Source organism: Euleptes europaea, chromosome 5 (assembly GCF_029931775.1).
Source record: "Euleptes europaea isolate rEulEur1 chromosome 5, rEulEur1.hap1, whole genome shotgun sequence".
NCBI classification, from domain to species: Eukaryota; Metazoa; Chordata; class Lepidosauria; order Squamata; family Sphaerodactylidae; genus Euleptes; species Euleptes europaea.
Window position 1 is genome coordinate 19,971,255 of NC_079316.1, and position 20,300 is coordinate 19,991,554.

Consider the following 20,300-nt stretch of genomic DNA (forward strand, 5'->3'; position numbering starts at 1 on the left):
ATCTGGGTTACAGTTTTCAGTCTAACCTGCCACAATAGCATTACTATGAATCTTAAATGCAAGATTCCTTGGAATACAGAGCAACACATTTCCAACAGAATGTCAGTCAATAGCCACACGAGGCCGCTTGCCCTCCTGAAGGCTCAACTGTTGTGAAGTCAGTTCGAACAGCACTTCAGGAGTCTTGTAACTGAAGAATGCCGCTTATGGACAGTTCGTAGTAGATGGCTGATGAAAAAGGTCAATGCATTTCAGCAACTGCGTCTCAACAGCAAGCTGCTAACCATGTAGAAAAAGGAAGCAACAAATGACACAGTTCTGAAGCGGGAGGAGATCAGAATCAGACACATTCCTCTGCAGACATCAGGAGAGGATTAATATACTCAAAGCCTTCAAATTCAGACTGGTCAATCTTCTTTACTATATCACTAAAAAAAGCCAACAGAAGAAATATAAGATTTCTACCACAAAAAATTTACAGTACTATTTATGTCAGAGGAGCAAAACCGTGAGATTATAGTACAAACAAGATCTAAGGCAAGATTTTATTTCCAGGACACGGGAAGCACACTATTTGTTTTGTATTACAATTGTCTGCCATACCTGACCAAAAAAACTCTGGAAATTTTAGTTTTGTGAAGATGCACTGAATGGTATTAGGCCATCATCGTATCATTAAGCTACAGTTTCAAGGAATGCCTGGAGTATAAACTGTAGTGTAGTTGGCTCCCAGTATATAACACACCTCTGGCTCTGGAAAAGGAGTATACAACTGTACTCCATAAAACCTCCTAGTGCTAACTGTAGTATAGCCCTTTCCACATCAGCATTATCTACTTCTTTTTAGACACCCCAAATAGTTTTGATCTTGACAGAGAACAAAGATCATACTTCCACATTCAACTACAGTGCTGTCACCTACCAACTCCCAGATCAGAACACATTTATATTACTATCCAGAATAGAGAGACTAGCAATTTAGTCATGCTTTTATATATGCTATATGACTTTTGAGGCTCTAATTAGAGGTATATTACAAACATTTTAAACACTCCCCCCTCAAAGCTGGAATGATATCCAAGTTGCTCACATATGACTTAATACTCCTAGGAGTATTCCTTCAGGAGGACCTGCTTTTCCATAAGAATATACCCCCTAAGAAATCTAATTTTCTCTATTCCAAGGAAATGTTTATTTACTTAAGAGAACTTCTATGCTGCGTCTCCAGAGAACCTGCTTGAGTAAGCTTACAAAATATAACATGATAGAAAACAAAGCATAATAGTAATTACAAATTAACAGATGTTAAAAACCTGGCATTAAAACCATTTAAGATCCCCCCCAAAATGAAACCAATAAAGGTATCTTTTAAGTTATTGCAGTAGTTCCAAATTTCAGGATTGACCCTAGAGATCTTAAGACAAAGTCAGAAATTAGATTAGCCAGAATGTTATGTAAGCTTCAACTGCACCCCTACACTACAATGGGCAGTAATTGCTCAGAAGAACAAGATCACCATGCTGGATTGGACTAAACAGCCCATTCCTGGGGGGGGGGGGAAGATCCATAGGAGCTGGCATGACCCTGCGCCGACATATGTGCTCATTTAACCCGGGATAATGGCCCAGGCTAGCCTGATCTTGTCAGATCTCAGAAGCTAAGCAGGGTTAGCCCTGGTTAGTATTTGGATGGGAGACCACCAAGGAATACCAGGATTGCCGTGCAGAGGAAGGCACTGGTAAACCACCTCTGTTAGTCTCTTGCCATGAAAACCCCAAAAGGGGTCGCCATAAGTCGGCTGCGACTTGACGGCACTTCACACACACACACACACAATGGGCACTTATGCTGTCTTGAGTGGCACACATCCAGCACCTGGGTGTCCTGGAGCAGCGCAGGCCTCCGCTGCCTCACCGGGACCTAAATCTCAGAAGCAGAAAACCATGCCAGTGTTGGGGTGGGGGCATTCCCAGGGCATTCCAAGGTGCTAAGTAATGCTAAGTCAGCTTCCCAACCCCTTTCACCCCGGGAACACCCCTTGAGCTTCGGCATGGCCACACCACCTTTTTCGGTGGCACAGCCTTGCTGTTTGCAATGGTGCATTTCCCCCTTTTATTCTTTTTATTATTTCTAAAAAAGCTTCTTTTTTCTCACAGTGGCCAGGAAGCCTCTAAGGAGCTGGCGTGGCGGCACTGCTCCCAGCCGCCACATATTTACGCCCCCCGCCCCGGATTGGGCTGCCCATGTTCATTTAGTCCAATTTTCTATTTTTAAACAACCAAGCAAGGCATAATGTCAATAGTCCTTTCCTGAGGTCCCATTTTTCTCCACCAGCAAGTGGCATACAAAAGCATAATGCTTTTTCACTTAGCTATCAGTCACCCACATGAAATCACAATATGGAGGTTCCACTTAGCTATTAGACATCCAAAGGCAACCACCACTATAAGATTTGCTGGAGTTTCAGAAGAGTAATCAGTTTGTTTTCTGTCTGATTTACAAAAGAACTCATTTACTTACTCATCATCAGGAGTGAGTTGAACAGGCTCATTAGTGAACTGGGAATCAAAGTTGTCCAGACCAAATTCCCCAGATATGTTTGGTTTAAATGGAGGAACCACCTGTTTTTGCTCCATCTTAGAATAAATATATACAGCATTAGGTGATACCTCTTAAAAAAGTATACAGACATCAGATGTGATTTCACCCAGTGATTAAAGTTAAATAACATGTCTGTTAATTGGTTATAGTCCTCCTGATACACACACAGATGACCATAGCTTTGCAGAGTTTACGCTCCTCTGGAATACCATAACACACATCTCTCCTAACCCTCAGGACATCTGCTTTTACATATCTATGTACAAAAGTGCAAAGATGAGAAACATCTGAAAATGTTTGGCAGACTGAAAGTAACAATTACAGAAACTAGTTCATCGAGATTTGCAACATTAACTCAAATAAATCCTTATGGGTGCTGTTTACACCTTATACTTACCAGATCCCAATCTACATTACGAAAGAACGGATGTCCCTGAATGTCTGCAAATCCTGTCTGAGGATGGCATCCTAAGCGTTCTTTAGGATCCTAGGGAAGGAAATTAATATGAAACATGAAGTTGCTTAGTGAAAAACCTTTGAAATCTGTACCTCCATTTCAGAATGTTATGCTGCTTCAGCCACTGTACCAGATGTCTGGAGTACGCCATTTATAAATTTATGTTCCCATTTTCTATTTCAAAGATCAAGAATATACCAGTTACACCAGATTAGTTCATTAACTGTCTCTTGGAGTAAAGTCTTGTTTTAATTGTGTGACTGTTAACATCGCTGGAGATGTTCCAGCATCTGTAGAGAAATTATTTTTCCATGGTGATCTTCGTGTACCCCAACTACAACCACTTTGAAAGAGTGGATCTCAGTAAAGTCAGGGCCTTTACCTAGCACTTCACTGGTTGAGCTGGTACAGCACAGTGGCTAAGAGGTTGCATTTGTACCATACTTTCAGTGAACATAAGGCATAGTGAAAATCATTTCATTCACCAGGAGGCAAGTTTTTCTGTACTAGAAATTTTGTCATTTAATTGCTGCCCTTTCATTTCCTGAGAGTGATGGATGGGTGCGTTGGTAAGGATGTGCTGCTAAACAAGGCCAACATTTTGTTATCTAAAATCCGATCTGAGGAGTTGCCAGTTCAAATCTCACCACCACAACCTCACTAGGTAGCTGTAGATAAACCACCTTTTCTCAGCCTCAGACTTTCATCTGCAATCTGGGGATAACATTAGCCAAGGTTACAGGGCTGTTGTAAGAAGTACTGTGATAATGTACGTGAAGTTCCTTGAACACTGAAAGTGCTACATAAATATTATCCAATCCATCACATCACCATTACTGAAACTTTTATGCGGAGTTTATGCTGTAGTTTTAATGGCCATGTTCAAGTTAATATTTACAGTATTTATGTTAATGTTTGATGTACATTGAAAGGGCAAAGGCAAAATGGATAAGGTTCAATGAACGAAGACTCAGCCAAGATGCACAGAGATTCATAAATTAATGAAATATCTGAATGTTAAGGCTACAATCCTATGCATTTGTATTTTGGAGTAGGTCCTGATGAAGAGTGTACATGTTTGAATGCATAAGCTGGGTTGAAACCAATCCATCTCTTTTACTCAGGAGCAAGGCAGACACATAAATATTTTAAATAAGTATAAAAAGAGCTCCCAGACAAGTGTGACAAAACTATGCAGAGTTATTCCAATCTAAACCCACAGCAACCATTGCATAGGATGGTACCATTAGTCTGTTAGATTCTATCTAATTTTGTTATGTCAATTTCATATCTGTAAAATGAACATTTGGCAATGAATTCTTGACGAAAATATGGTACAAACTATTACCTTGTTAAGAAAGCTCTTTAGAACACTTGCTGCTTTCACAGAAAGGGATCGAGGGATACGGATTTGCTTCTCCAAAATAACTAGGGGAAAAATTTAAAGCATTTTTAAAGTTTCCATAACTTGTCTTTTTAAAGTTCCATAACTTGTCTCTCTAAAGATACATGGGAGTGTTTCCATGCACCAAATCAAGGGTTTCTTTAACATACATGAGCTGGTTCCAATGATTGATTACGATAGACTTTACAGAAGAGTCACTGGATCCAACCCATAAAAAACAAGTCTAACTCCATACTACCACCTCTGAAATATTACCTTTTGGGCTTCTTTTATACTGCACATTCAGTAAACACGAGTTACAATATAAATCATTTTCTCTGTCAAGAGGCAAGTATTCCTCCACTATAAATGCTGTTTAATTGCTATGCTTCTATTTCCTGGAGATGATTCATAAGATCATTCAGTGAGGATGGGCTAACAGAACAAGGTCAGAATTTTGCCACACAGTATTCCACACACTAACCTTGGAAAAGGTAGTCTTCTGTGTTTTGATCAGGGTTATCAGAGCTTCCAACGATATCAAATGGCGACCTGCCTGCCATCATTTCAAACATCAGCACGCCCAGAGCCCACCAATCAACACTAAATCCTACGATTTAAGGCAAGATGGGATAGGATTCAGTGTCAGTGTTTAATACTGATGGATTATCATTCTTTAAAAGAGATCCTAAATATTACTAATGTCTGCCTGTGCACACATACCAAGGTGAGAGATCCTCATTCTGTTTGTACTTTTTGAAAGTAAAACGGCCTATCATACTTCTTCCCAGGACGGATATCATAGTGTATTCTCAGCTTTAATGCTTCTAAAACTTGAAACTGAATCAATATTTAAAGTGATTGGGAGCCCACCGGTTCTGTTTCATTTGAATCTGTTATCTGATACAGGCCTTCATGCCATTTGGGGAGGGAGACACCTGCTATTCAATGCATTCAGATCTCTCTACTGAGCTGAAGCTGCTTCAAGAGAATTTTCGTAAAGTATGGTGAAGTAGGTAATTCCCTAGAAATTTCAGTGATCCATGAATCATCTGAAATACAGATCTAAGCCTCACAAACAAGTAGGCGAGATGATAAATCTGTTATTTGGGCCTTATCACTTAGAACACAGATGGGGGTTCATATGGTTGAATGCTCTCATATACACAAAACTTTCTTGCACCAAGAAAACTAGTATGTCACACAAGCTCTGCTAGAACTTCTGCTCCTGATCCTGACACGCCAGTTTTTCTATGTATATGAAGAAGTGCTCACAATCGTGGGATAGCCCTCCCTGGAGTGGTACGCGCCATACCAGGTCTACTACCGCATCTGCAATTTGTGAGTATGGGGCCACAGTGCCCACGCAGGTGTAGGTGAAACTGCCTATACAGGATAGTAGTGAAGTGGCTGCCTCTTGTTCATATAATCTAACCCCACTACTTATTCTCCTGCTGCATGTATTAAACGGTAAATTATGTGCAAAGTCTTTGGTAAATATACATGCTGAGTACTCTCTCCCTCGGACCATCTTAAACTCTAAGCTTGACAGTCTTGCACCAGAACAGCTAGATCTAAATGTTACTTTCACTATTGTAAGCAACACGAAGACAAAAAAAAATTAACGGGAGGATTTTTGGTTCAGATTTTGACTAATGTCTGAATGCATTTCCCAAGCTGCTTCCTGTGTTGCGCAACCCTGAGTCCTGAAAATTGATGTGGGTTAATTCCTAACTCTTGGACTTGATACAGCCATAGGAGAGGTACAACTATGAAGCTGCTCAGAATAAGACTTGGACCTAAACATCTGTTTTAAGAGTACATAGTTTTCTTTGGTATCTGATGAAGGGAATATTGACTCTTGAAAACATATCCTGAAAATCCTGTTGGTCTTTAAGGTGGTAATGGACTCGAATCTAGCTGTATTTCTCTGGTCGCTGTCAGGAGAATGAGATTTCCATAAGGAAGTCCGTTCACTGACCACGAAATGCGACAGGGCAGCAAAACACAAAGTTGAAATCCAAACTATTTTGAGTACAGCTGCTCAAGTTCTGTGTAATAATGGTATTACCAAAAACAGCAATACTTACCATAATCTTCTCCACGCAAAATCTCAGGAGCAATATAGTTGGGAGTGCCACAGAAAGTGCTGGTTGTATCTCCTGGCCTCAATCCTTCCTTTTACATTGAAAGGGGAGGGGGAAGAGAAAAAAATCTTATAGGTCAATGGTTTTTTCCAGTTCCCAGAGCAGTAAATTAATGGTTTCAAGCAGCATTATATGACATTTGAATGATGCTATTCTCCAACAAGCACTGACTTGGATGGCCCAGGCTAGCCTGATCTCATCAGATCTCAAAAGCTAAGCAGGGTCAGCCCTGGTTAGTATTTGGATGGGAGACAACCAAGGAATACCAGGGTTGCTGTGCAGAGGAAGGCACTGGCAAACCACCTGTTAGTCTCTTGCCATGAAACCCCCCGAAAAAGGCGTCGGCAAAAGTCGGCTACGACTTGACGGCACTTTACACACACATTCTCCAACAAGAGCAAGATTCAGTGAATGCGGTAATTTTTCACACATGAAAGGAAGGGGCACAGTTCATTCCATGATCGGTCACTCTTTGCACTTCCACTTTCTGTTTTCAAAGAAACAGTGCCGGAGTCCCCAACCACTGGTGCCTGCTGACGCATTTTCTGGGGTCCGCTAAGTGTTTTTAGAAAGTGGGCAGGGCCAGGTAGAGCTTTTGCCCGGCAAGGCTTCTACTGGAGATTGGATGGGCTGTGCAGACTTTTTAAAATGTTGCTTTGGCAGCAGCTGCCACCACAGCACAAGGATCTACGCTGTATTACTGAAGTTAAGCTGTGGCAGTCCTTTTGTGGCTGGCTCTGCCTCCTGTAGCAGTTATTTTGTTGCTGCGCCCTCCGTGCCGTGTCAGCATTCCAAATGTGCCCATAGGCTGAAAAAGGTTGGGGACCCCTGTTCTAGTGGCTTTGTATAAAAATGTGTACATTATTTAACAAATACACGTTTTTGCATGCTTAAGTCTAAACCCCGCTGTTCATCTTTCTGGACACAGCCCTTCTTTCCTTACCTTTCTATGCTTGTATCAAAGACACTATTGCACTCATGTGAAAAATTACACAAATTCAGCATTGGAAAAAACTCAAATCCTGAGCTCAGAATTTTAGGATGAAAAAAATTGAAATAAGTCATGAAAAGCTAATTGTCAGTATTTAACTCAGTTATCACTGTATCACTCAGTGAATGTCAAATTGAAATATTCTTATGTATATTACAACCACAATAAATCCATTCAAAGTATGTTTATGGAACAGAAGCTCACAATTCTATCTACTGCATACAAGCCTGAGAATACCTCACTCCTGCACTTCAACTATTGAATGCAAGTGGAGAGGGTTTTTTTTTTATTTGGGGTAGAAGAATGAGGAAAAACAGTATTACAATGTCCTTCACTTCGCAACTGCATGATTAGGATCAAATAATCATTGTATTCCTGGTAATGGAGCCAACTTCATCAAAAGCTACTATAATTTAAGGCACCCAAGTTATGAATATCTATACTTTTCAGATATTCTGAGTTTTTGCTTCTCACCTTGCACATGCCATAATCGGTCAGCTTGATGTGTCCTTCAGAATCCAGCAACACATTGTCCAGTTTCAAGTCCCGATAAATTATCCCTCGTTCATGAAGATAGTTTAATGCTAAACTAATTTCTGCTGAATAAAACCTAAATGAAAGCATTACAAAAAAGTGCCTTTCAGTCAAACTTCAAATGGTTCTCCCCTTCTAAACTTACTAGTCATTCCAAACCTTCCACTGAAGCCTAGAATTCAGGCTTCTACATTTCTTGGGCAATATAGAATCATAGGGTTGGAAAGGACCACCTGGGTCATCTAGTCCAACCCCCTGCACAACACAGGAAATTCACAACTACCTCCCCCCCACACCCCCAGTGACCCCTACTCCATGCCCAGAAGATGGCCAAGATGCCCTCCCTCTCATGATCTGCCTAAGGTCACAAAATCAGCATTGCTGGCAGATGGCCATCTGGTCTCTGCTTAAAAACCTCCAGGGAAGGAGAGCTTACCACCTCCTGAGTAAGCCTGTTCCACTGAGGAACCACTCTGTTAGAAAAAAATTCCTAGTGTCTAGACGGAAACTCTTTTGATTTAATTTCAACCCGTTGGTTCTGGTCTGACCTTGTGGGGCAACAGAAACATGTGTACTACTTTCCTTATGATGAACACATGAAGCTGCTTTATCCTGAATCAGACCCTTGGTCCATCAAAGTCAGTATTTTCTACTCAGACCAGCAGCGGCTCTCCAGGGTCTCAGGCAGAGGTCTTTCATATCACCTACTTGCCTAGTCCCTTTAACTGGAGATGCCAGGGATTGAACCTGGGACCCTCTGCAGGCCAAGCAGATGCTCTACCACTGAGCCACAGCCCCTCCCTGTTGTTTGCTAAGGTCTCTTTCTTGTATGCTCTCTCTCTCTCTCTCTGTGCTATTCCTTTACTCCACAGCAACAAAAGCAACTCAAGTTCTATGTCTCTGAGAGAGCAAAGGCTTGACAATCACATTCAGAAACTGGCACAGAGAAGGGGCTAACAGAATGAGTAGCGATCCTGTAATCCCTTGTTCAAGTTTCACTTGTGACATTAACTCACTAGGTAGCCTTCGGAAAGCTGCTCTCAACCTCCCCCCACTCCCACTGAACTCCTGCAAAAATAATGTTTATGAAGTAACTTGAACACTAAAAGCACTATAGGGTACCCAGCATTTAATCATAATCACTGGCCATAATCCAACCATCCCCTCTAGCTGAACCCCAATAACAACTAGCATTGATTCACCCCAGTTGCAACATTAATTATCCCTTTTGTTATGCTAGGCAAAAAATTAAATGCCAAAATTATTAAGTCTCCTGGTGGTATTGGGTATGACCCAGTCAGATAAACAGTGTTCAAAAATATCACTCTTGAGCAACTCAAGCACTGCTCCTAGAAAGATTTGAGAGAACGAGTCTAAAAAAAGTATGGATGGAAATGATGATCTGGGAGGTTCATCTTCCCAAACTCCTCTCTCTCAGCCATGCTGGAAAAAAACAAGCCAACACAGCAGTCAGAAAAGGTAGCAGTGACAGCAGCAATCTGTATACCACAGGGGAAAAGGCAAGAGCCAGCCTGCATCATGTAACCACAGTGTTGATAAGACGACCCTGGAGTACCTCAGCTTAGGAAATCTGTCAACCTTTGGGCATGAAACAGAGGCACAGATGTGGGTGTAACAACAGAGGAGTTTAGGGAGTGTCATGTAAAAAGCAGCCCCTCAGGAGCATAAGGCCATGTGCTTGAATGTAAGACTGTGGAGGTACTGTTCAAAAAGACGATCGTAAGAAACTAGAGAATTCTAGTGACAGACTAGTGATGTGTATCAAACTAAATCAGAACAAGTATTCTACTACCAATGGTAGCAATTCCAGGAGTTCAAAATTGAAATCAGATTTGGTTATTAATCTAATTGGAAGTTATCAGAAAAACCAAAATGCAATGAACTCATTTCAAAAACTTGGCTGATAAAACAACATTTTGAAGTCAAAAGGTGAAGCTGCGTGTAACAAAAAAATCTTTGCTTTCTCGTAACTGTGCAAAAACAGACTTCAACTTAGACAGGGACATACCTGGCATGTTCTTCTGGTAATTTCCTCTGCCGCTGCATGTGAAACATGAGATCTCCTCCATTTACATACTCTATAACAAAAAACAGCCTGAAAAGAAAAATGTAGCGTTATAATGAAAGCATCCTCTTTGACTTTAAGACTGTTCTACCTATACCCCCCTCCCACTCTTATGATCTCAGGAATACACATTTTCAGAACATTTTCACTTCTCCCCTTTGTTTTTTGGGTGGGCTAAACTGATCTGCCGCATTTTCCACCAGTGACAAAATGTTGCTTACTGATCTTCCTTGGATCCTCTTTACAAAACCCTCTAATAACGTCTTACTGTTGGAGAAACATGGTATGGTATCAACGAATCTTACATGGAAAAAAATATGCAATAACCTCACTGCATGATTACCTGCTTTCTGTCTGGAAACAAGAATGAAGGCCAACAAGGAAAGGATGATTTGAAGCCTGCTCAAAGACATGTTTTTCTGTCTGAACCCAATCAATATCCTATTAGAGAAAACACACAGTCAGACTTCTCTGCGATACCTTTGGTACTTGCCAGTAAACCTGCAGCAGGAAGGGCTCCATACATAAAGATGACCCAGTTTAAACACAACAGGAGATAAGCAGCGACACAGTTTTGAATATACAGACCTGGCTAACTTCCCCAAGACTCAGTGTAAAATTACCCTGAAAAGGAAAAGCCACATCCATTTCAAAAACAAGCAAGATAAAGTACAGGAAGACGTCTCGCTCCAAATGAGTTCCTTCACTACTCTTAAAAGTGAAGCAGTTGAACCTGTACATTATGATCAGAAAAGCAGAACAAAAGGCCACCGGCAAACACAACAGGGGTGTGCGCACATCCCAGGCATGCAGAAAGATATAATACTTTACGTTCAACAACCCTCCCATCCCGTGAAAAACAGTATAAGCTTTGAGAATATTCCATAAGGCCTGGAATGAAGAACTACTTGAGTGCCAGTGGGAAAAGAGGGGTGCAGAATGGAACCATCCCTCAGGTAACCAAGCAATTGTAAATGCTGCATTAATACAAATATTGTTCACCTCATCATCATTGACTAGCTCTTTTTTCACCACTTTCATGGCATAAATGCGCTCTGTCTTCTTTAATCGAACCAGAAGAACTTTTGCATAACTTCCTCTCCCTATAACCCGAAGTAGATCAAAATCTTGTAGACCCAGACTGGAAGATACTTTGCCACTTTCTCTGATGCTTGTTGCCTGAAGGTAGATGGAAACATGTAAGCAGCCGTTCCCATGTAGTTTTAAATATCAGTCCTTTCAGACTCCTACTACTACCAAAAGTTTTTAATTAATACTGTTAGAGCAGAACATTATATTAAGGTTACATGAAAGCTTCTTAACAAGCATAGAAAGGCATTAATTTGGTTGGGGCCAAGTACAGGAAAAAGTTGGTATACCTCCTTCTCTTCACCAACATGGTCCAAACTTTCATGGCTTGAAGGATTATATGGTATCACTAAGAGTTTAAAGAACACAAAAAGAAAAGTAAACAAATCTGTAAGAAGATGAAATCAAGAGGATTCTTTCTGCAAGTGCTTGATGACTGTTGGAGAGTTTTCATGGGTATCTAGAATTGCAAGTTGGCAGAGTACAAAGAGTACATCTGCCAGGGCTTCCTATAATTGATGTTTTCTTGGCTATTATCTAAGTATGGATGAAGTCACCTTCTTTAAGCTTCTCTTCAAGCTCCCATATTAATGGGAAAGTGTGGCCATCCTTCGTTCATTGAGGCTTATCCATTTTGCCTTCGCAGCTTTTCAAACATTATGAGTTGGATCCAATGTTTCTGTGAAACAGAGCAAGTTAATGGAAGAAATTTTACTGGCTCCCGTCCCTGCAGTGCCCTGCGTGCCCAGAAAAGCAAGTGGGAGAAAGTAATTCTTGCCAAGTCCTTGCTTCTTGTCACAGCCCCCCCACCACAAGCCACACTGATCTGGAGGGCCCCAAAATTCAAACAGCAGCAAGAGGGAGGAAGAGAGGTACCAATAAAGCTGCTTCTGGGAACTCACTCCATTTACAGAAGCAATTAATCCAATTCTGTACACTTACGGTGTAATTAAATAATTTATTCCCCAGATAACTGTAGATGGAGAACATCAGGCCAGAATTCACCATTTTAGACACCAAGACAAAAACATGAATTCAACTTTAATGGGAATTACAAAAAAAAGGGTTTAAAATGCTCATGCAAATAGTAAAGCAGAAGACATTTAATCTGGCCCTTTCAAAGTTCTGAGCTTACCAGGTTCAGTGTTATCGTGATGCACTACTGACTGATCCATTGGCATTAGAGGATCCTGCGAAAAGTCAAAAATAAGGTCACCACTTTCCAGCGAGTAATTACAGCTCAGATCCTAACCAGTTTTCTGCTTCTGGAGGGTATTGTTGGAGGGGTTTTTTGGTTTTGTTTTGTTGTGTGTGGGGGCTGTTTGTTTTTTCCTGATTTCACTCTACTGCTGAAGACAGTGACGCTGTTCCCTGAGGTCTATTGACACAAGACAGACAGGGAGCACTGCTGAAGAGGGAAGCATACATCCTTCATGCAGAACAATATAGTATCATATTTGTGTCAAAAATGTACACATTTCCATTAGAGAACATGCAGTGTTATTTTCTAATGAGGCAGCAAGACCATCCATTAGACATCAAACCTGAAGTGAGCCACCATCAGTTTTAATTATGTATAAATCACTGGGAAAAGGAAATCTATATGAACTATCAAGAGCTACACGAAAAAATCAGATGATTCCAGCTCTACAATGCGTGCTCGAAGAGTATGCTCTTTTTATGCCAATAAAGGTTTTGATATTGATATTGAGTATGCTCTACTCAATTCTTAGGTATCCTTCCGCCTCTGAGAACGCCACCATATTTCAGTAATTTAACAGCCCCGGGTTTCCGAAGAGCCTATATGCTTGCTCGTCTGAATGCCATGCCTTCAGCAGTGCTAAATGGAAGGTATTTTGCTTGTGTAATATGAAGAAAATTGGTACGCTTTCTCACATGATGCTGGGGTGTCCCCATTTCAAACTCCAACATGACCAATGGATTACTCCTATTTTAACGAAACTACCTGCCACCGTAATAGGCAATAAAATAGTCCCCTTTTTTGCTGGTGGATAGAGATCCAGGTATAACACTGGCAGTGGCCAAATATCCCTCCACCATATTTTCCTTAAATAGAAAAAAACCTCCCCATTAACTGCTCAAGACCTGTGGGTTATGGGAGCTTGGAAGGAAAGGAAAGGATTTTTTTGCTTTCAGAGGAATTACAGCTATTAGTATCACTTACTGGTGGCATTGCATGTCGGCCACATTCTATGCTGACAAGTTTGTGACATTTTTTGTGAACAAGGAGTTTACAGTTGATGCATTTGTATCCCTGACGTCCCAATCCCCATATCCGATCAGTACAGATGGCACAGTGAGCTCTCTGAAAAACAAACAGACAAGTGATCACAGATCTGAGTTCTCAAACTGCAACAACCCCAGGAAGTAGTTTTCCCCAAACCATCTTCTTTACTTTGATCATAATATATACCATGGAAGCCTGAGTGAAGGCAAGATACTATTTTGAAATTATATTCCTCAAGGTTTGTTCTTCACAAACCCATATTAGCAAACATATAATATCCCATTATTGCCTAGGTCCTGACTTCCCATATATTGAAACTAGGCAATTATACATAGTTGCAGGATCTCTCATTACAAGTTTATTGAAGCATTTTTTTAGGAAGTCAACCTGAAGGCAGACACTTTTATCTAGCCTATTACTCTACAGTAAGAGGGAGAACAGGGGAAGATTTCCATTTCCCTTATCAAGATTTCTAGCAACCAGGGCAGGGACCAGGGAAGAGAGAAAATGATGATGAGACAGGAAGCAGAAGCCACTTTTAATGCTTCCTGATGACCACAGATTAATTCTTAACTCCTGTTTTTAAGGAAGAGACTTGGCTTTTGCCTTACAAAGTTCTTTTAAAGGTTACCAAAATGTGAGGCGGCTCATGTCCAAGCAGATTAGATATTACCCTTATGTGTGATCAACCCAGTGGGGAAGTTGGCCTTTACAACTGACACTTTGCTTGAGAGAGTCTTTATGTATATTTTTCTTCTTTTTGAAGTACACTCAGATGAAAAGCTCAGGGTTATCAGAATTCCTTCAGATAAGGTGTTATTACATTCAAAACAAACACTGATCGAGCTGGAAGGAAGCTGAATAAGTAAGCTTCATACATTAAAAGCCTGATTTCTTACTATCAGTTCCCGTATAAAGGAACCAGTTATTTAACATCATAGAAGGACAAAGTCCATTTTTAAAAAGGTGACATCAGAAAAGGGCAACTAAAGAAGGAAAACTCCAGATGAATAGTCATGCTAGTCTGCAGCAGCTAACATAAACAGAATCTTTGGGAGCATTAAGACTCGAAAATGCATTGTGGCATGAACTTTCATAGGTTAGAGCTCACTTCTTCAGATGAAGCAAGCTCGGACTCAAAAGCGTACGCCACACAACAAATTACAGAGTTGACAAGGTGCCACAAGACTTTTTTGCTGTTGTGGCTGCACAAGAAAAAGAAAGTGGGTGTAATATCTGTTAAAAAACTTACCCTGTTAAATCGCTTGGCTTGGAAAGTATGGCCGTTTGCACAATAGAGCTTTCGCCATCGCCGTGCTCCTCGACGATAAATAGATTCTTGGGGGGAGGGGGGAAAGAATCAAACTAAGAGTCAAACTATGGTGCAAAAACTGGACTGGGCTGCATGCTTTGTCCTTAACTATCAAACCAAGCCTGCTTTTTCAAGATCTTAATAATTAAGCAAAACAGGCATATCTGATTAGATTTCGATCTGGTAGCCATTGCTGGACTATGTAATTTGCATGTTTAGGTGCTACAGAGAACAAGTCATCAACACAGGACTCCCTCCCAAGACTTCACACCCATACAGAATGTTTTGTATCTACAAGTCTTTTTTTATGGATTTGATATGCATGCACACATCTGTATGACAAGAAATGATCTGTTGGACACCACAGCATGCTCATGGATAAAGATTTGAACTGGAACTTTAAGGCTGATGGTTCACTCCCTTCACCACTGCACCCAGGTATACTAAAATCAAAGTTTGCATGTCATGCAGAATCTTGTAACACATAGTAATGTTTTAAAAATGTGTCTGCATATATTGTGGTCTTTATCACCTAAGAGTTAAACTCCACCAAAATTAGTAACCTTTATTCGTAAGTAGGCATGTTTATGGGACTGCAAGTTGTTGCTGAGCCAGCTTGAAAATATGAGATTGCCAGAGCCAAATGATTTTATCAATGATTTTAAAAATTAATGATGTACATGTTCAGTACTGTACACAAAATCATAACTGAAACACTTCCACAAAAGGGAATGTACAAAACAAGGCAAGATACTATCTCAACTCTTAATGGCAAGACTTCACTTGTCTAGGCAAATTGAACACTGAAAGCAAAGGTATTCACTGACCCATATTGGTTTGAGTTTCATTCCAGTTAAAGGGCTACAAATTCAAATTAACTTTGTTCATTGATGTGATAAGAGATTTGTTTCAGAGATGCCCGTTCTATTAAAAAATGCAGAGCAGCACAGAAAAATAACATATAACCCTAACAAATACATAACCCGAAGGTACTAACAGAGCAGACTTACTCCAGTCGAGCCCACTGAGCTAATAATTGTGCACAGGATAGCACTGTAAAATTTATAAACCAAATGGTTATCTTTTAGAGTCCACAGAAACTGTGTGGGTTCGCAGGGGTGGAAGAGTATCACAGCTGTTCTAAATTAACCAATAGAATAGACATGGGTTTAAGAAATGTTTTTCACTTTAAGTATATATTTGATTGCTGATCTCACGCATTCAAAAATAATGTACTTAAATTAATACTACACACCCATATACATTGTGACGTTACTTACTGTCTTCTCCCGGACATGGCATTCCAGGCCTTTCTGGTACACAGGGAAACACTGCAGTAAAGACAGCAATACAAGATAATAAGTTTATGTTGTGTTGGATCGCTTGTCACAAGTCAAGGAAAAACGTCAAACTATCTGGGAACATGGTCCCAAAGGCAGATAAACAGGAAAAAGGAGAGATCTTGTACTGCAAGGGCATCTTAGTCATATCCTGCCATACACTTACAGTTGTCTTTGAGCTGTGGTTCCTAAAGAACTGATTTGGATTAAGAATGTCATTGCAAAAAAAAAAAAAAAGCTTAATTTTACAGACATCAGGATTTTAGCTGTTTGGATTGCAAATGGTATTTCCCCCATAAGCCACCTTTAGAAAACTATTTTATTGGCATGCAAGAACAAAAAAAACAGTCCTATAAGAAGCAGCTTGTATAATGCAGCAATCTGTATATCAGCGCATGCAAACAATTTACACTGCTCCTACTAGTGCTTGAACCCGAAAGAGACCCAGCTCAGGAGCTGTTCTGGGTGCTGTGCCACCAGAACTTCACTCCATACTCCATGGTTGTGCTTTTGAGAATACCATCCTCCTGTCCTCTTGTACAACATTCAACAGGCCTTTGGGGCCACTGCAAATGCTTACCCAGGCTTATGGGAAGATCTTGCTTGCCAGGCTCAAGAATGCCCAACTGCAGTTTAATCCAATCCATAGGACTGCAGAGTGAAGTATTAGTAGTCAACAGAAGGAAGAAATATGCACATTACCTTCTCCTGAACTATAATAAATACGGACTCTAGAAAATCTTGTGTAAGTACAAATGTTTCTGTGTACCCCCTCTAAAAAAAAGCTTGTATGGTAAGGGAGTAAGCAGTTAAGTATAAGGTACAAAAGGAACCCCTACTGTAGCTCAGTTGAGCAAAGGCAAGCTCACAGTACTCCCTCAATCTTTACATAGGGTAAAGAACATTTACAATACACAGGGAAGAACTGAATGGTCTCATGTTAGAGGTTAGATACATGCAGACTAAGGAAAGGTAAACTGCACCCTGGTTATCAGCATACATGTTATGATCTACTGTACCATGTATTTGAAGTTCAGAATCTTTGTTCAGCTCATACAACCGAAAAGCTTCTTCTAGCTCCAGCTGAGAAGAGACAGTACATGGATCACCTAGAAAGTTTAAAAAAAAAAAGTTACTGTATTTTTCGCTCCATAAGACGCACCTGACCATAAGACGCACCTAGTTTTTAGAGGAAAACAAGAAAAAATATATTATGAATCAAATGGTGTACTGCCCCTGCATCTCTGCCCTGGGAAGCAGCTTGGGACCCTGGGGTCTGAAAGGGGTTGGCCGGACTCCCTGCCCCCCAAGAGGGGCACCGGCGGAGACCCGCCCTGGGGACTTGTGCGGCGGCTGGTGCCTGAATGCCCCGTCTGCACGAGGGGGGGGGACTTTACGCCTGGGGAAGCGCCCTGAATCCCCGAGCACGCGGACGGCTCTCCGTGCCCAGCTGCCGCTGGGTGGCTGGGAGGAGCCTCCCGCCCGCCAGCTGACTGGCTGCTTCCTAGCCGGCTCCCGGCGCGCTTGGGCTCCGCGCCGGGCTCCCGCAGCGATGGCGGGTAGGGGCCTCCCGCCCGCCAGCTGACTGGCTGCTTCCTAGCCGGCTCCCGGCGCGCTTGGGCTCCGCGCCGGGCTCCCGCAGCGATGGCGGGTAGGGGCCTCCCGCCCCCCAGCTGGCTGGCAACTTTAAAGCCGGTTCCCGGGGCGTGTGGGCTCCGCGCCCGGCTCCTGCTGCGCTGGGCAGCTGCTGGGAAGGGCCTCCCGCCCCCCAGCTGGCTGGCGGCATCCCAGCCGGCTCCCTGGGTGGCCCGGGTCCGCGCCCCGCTGCCGCTGCTCTGGGCCTCCCGCCCCCCAGCTGGCTGGCGGCTTTAAAGCCGGCTCCCAGGGCGCAGGGGCTCCATGCCCGGCTCCCGCTGTGCTGGGCAGCTGCTGGGAGGGGCCTCCCGCCCCGCAGCTGGCTGGCGGCTTCCTAGCCGGCTCCTGGGGCGCGCCAGCTCTGCGCTGGGTTGCCGCAGCCGGGGGTCGGCCGTGGCTCCCAGGGCCTCTCGGCAGCTGTGCCCTTCTCCCCGGGGGCCGGATTCACCCACATTCGCTCCATAAGACGCACAGACATTTCCCCTCACTTTTGAGGAGGAAAAAAGTGCGTCTTATGGAGCGAAAAATACGGTAATTCAAAGTATACAGCTAAGCTTTGGTCAAGCTACTCTTAACTTTACAGCAAGTAAAAACATCCTCTTTACAAAATGTACAACATATATTATATTGCATAGAGTCTTAATACCTAAAAAAGAGAAGTTAAAACACCCATTTATAACAATTCATAAAAAGCAAAAGGGTGTTTTGTCTCATTCTTCCATTCCTTTACACAACAAAAATTGTCCAACATTCACAGAACTTATCTGTACATTACAAATTATTTCTCCACAACCTTTGGTGGTACATTAAGTTAATGAAGTTACACTGCAAAACCACCAATGTTTTTTTTTGTGGGGGGGAACAGCTGTTTTCTTCCAATACGTCGCAATAACCATTTTAGCAGCTGCCGCAGACAAAGTTGAGGCTAACTTAACTTGAGCTATCACTGTTAGAAATAGAGTTGTTATTAGATTCAAAAATAGTTTTTGATCTCAGACCATGATGCGTTTTCAGGAACACAATAACTCATATCCTTATTTGAAAAAATGGGGAAAAAATGAGACGTTTAATTGCCCCTAACTTTTACAGATATAGTATCCCTTATCCAGACATCTCATATCCGGACTGATCCAAAAATGGACCCTTCACGCCAGCATGCAGGCAGAGCCGTGCTGCCTGCTTTCAATGATTCCTGTCACCTAAAAAAATAAAATACGGTGTACACTGCATCATAGGTCGAGACTGAAAACTGCCATTGTTCGTTTGCTTGTTGTTGCTCTTGTTTAACAGCTAATACTGGTATTCCGGTGAGATAGTGACACCTTTGCTTTCTGATGGTTCGATGTACAAAAAATTATTTAAAATATTGTTTTAAAATTATATTCAAGCTATGTGTATATAAAAGCAAATGAATTTGGGTCCCATCCCCAAAGTATCTCATTACGTATATGCAAAAATTCCAAAATATTCCAATGTTCGGAAAGATCCGAAATATAGACCACTTCTGGTCCCAAGCAGTCTGGATAAGGGATACTCAAACCTGTATATAAATTCCTCGTAAATCAACACCTGCTGATTGTCCAATAACTTTCCCAAAATATTTTGCCATTCCTCCAGTCACCAAAACCAGCTTAAGAAGGTATCAGGCCGTTGACTGAACAAGACAGATGTTAAGAGGTGAAAGGCCAGGAGTCAAATACTTTATACCACTCTGGTAATATAGAACTCATAACTAAATTATTCCCCTCCAAGCCTGCTTTGCTGGAAACAAATCAGGTCTTTCAACTTCAGGCCTTTTCCCAATGAGGATTCCATGATAAGTGTATCTTTATCCAGAATACATTTATCGGCTGTTAAACAAGAGCAACAACAAACTAACTAACTAACAATGGCAGGTTTTCAGTCTCCACCTACAATGCCGTGTACACTGTATTTTATTTTTTTAGGTGAGAGGAAACATGGATCTGCCTGCATGCCGGCTTGAAGGGTCCGGTTTTCAGATCAGTCTGGTTAAGGGATGTCCGGATAAGGAATATTCTACCTGTATTAGGATAATCACTTGTACTACTGAAATTAGCGGTCTATTTAGTACTACATCTGCATAAAAATCAGATTTTAGGGAAATGATCTAATAATATTCTATGGATGTTTTCATTACAACAAATGGCAACAGCTAAAGGCTCAATAGCTAGGACAAACAAGAGAGGTGAAAGGACAACCTTGATCAGTTCCTCTTGAGTAACATTTTTTTCTGAAATATTTTTATTTACAGAGAGTCTAACAGAGGCAGTATCATATAAGAGGAACCCAATCTTTAGATCTACCCCTTAAACTGAAGCTCTCAATAAATCTCCATAGATCTAAGTCAGTATTAGGCATGATTTTAATTGATCATCTTGCAATAACTGATTAAATAACGATTTAAAAAACTGGCAAATAGACTGGTCTGTATGAGCTCATTTGTATATGGTTCTTA

General features: G+C 41.5%; 1 protein-coding gene across 1 annotated transcript in view; it reads right to left on the minus strand.

Moving 5' to 3' along the window:
- Positions 1-266: 266 nt before the first annotated feature.
- Positions 267-20,300, minus strand: part of PRKCI (protein kinase C iota) — a 42,483-nt gene continuing 22,449 nt past the window's right edge. Inside the window, exons 3-18 of the mRNA XM_056850589.1 lie at positions 17,209-17,298; positions 16,130-16,180; positions 14,790-14,875; positions 13,475-13,615; positions 12,425-12,479; positions 11,580-11,638; positions 11,203-11,379; positions 10,544-10,641; positions 10,144-10,230; positions 8,055-8,190; positions 6,533-6,620; positions 4,927-5,052; positions 4,407-4,486; positions 2,999-3,088; positions 2,521-2,636; positions 267-428 (exon numbers count right to left, since the gene is read on the minus strand). Coding sequence (XP_056706567.1) covers positions 341-428; positions 2,521-2,636; positions 2,999-3,088; positions 4,407-4,486; positions 4,927-5,052; positions 6,533-6,620; positions 8,055-8,190; positions 10,144-10,230; positions 10,544-10,641; positions 11,203-11,379; positions 11,580-11,638; positions 12,425-12,479; positions 13,475-13,615; positions 14,790-14,875; positions 16,130-16,180; positions 17,209-17,298 — 1,568 coding nt within the window. The 3' untranslated portion in view covers positions 267-340. The remainder of the gene's footprint in view (positions 429-2,520; positions 2,637-2,998; positions 3,089-4,406; positions 4,487-4,926; positions 5,053-6,532; positions 6,621-8,054; positions 8,191-10,143; positions 10,231-10,543; positions 10,642-11,202; positions 11,380-11,579; positions 11,639-12,424; positions 12,480-13,474; positions 13,616-14,789; positions 14,876-16,129; positions 16,181-17,208; positions 17,299-20,300) is intronic.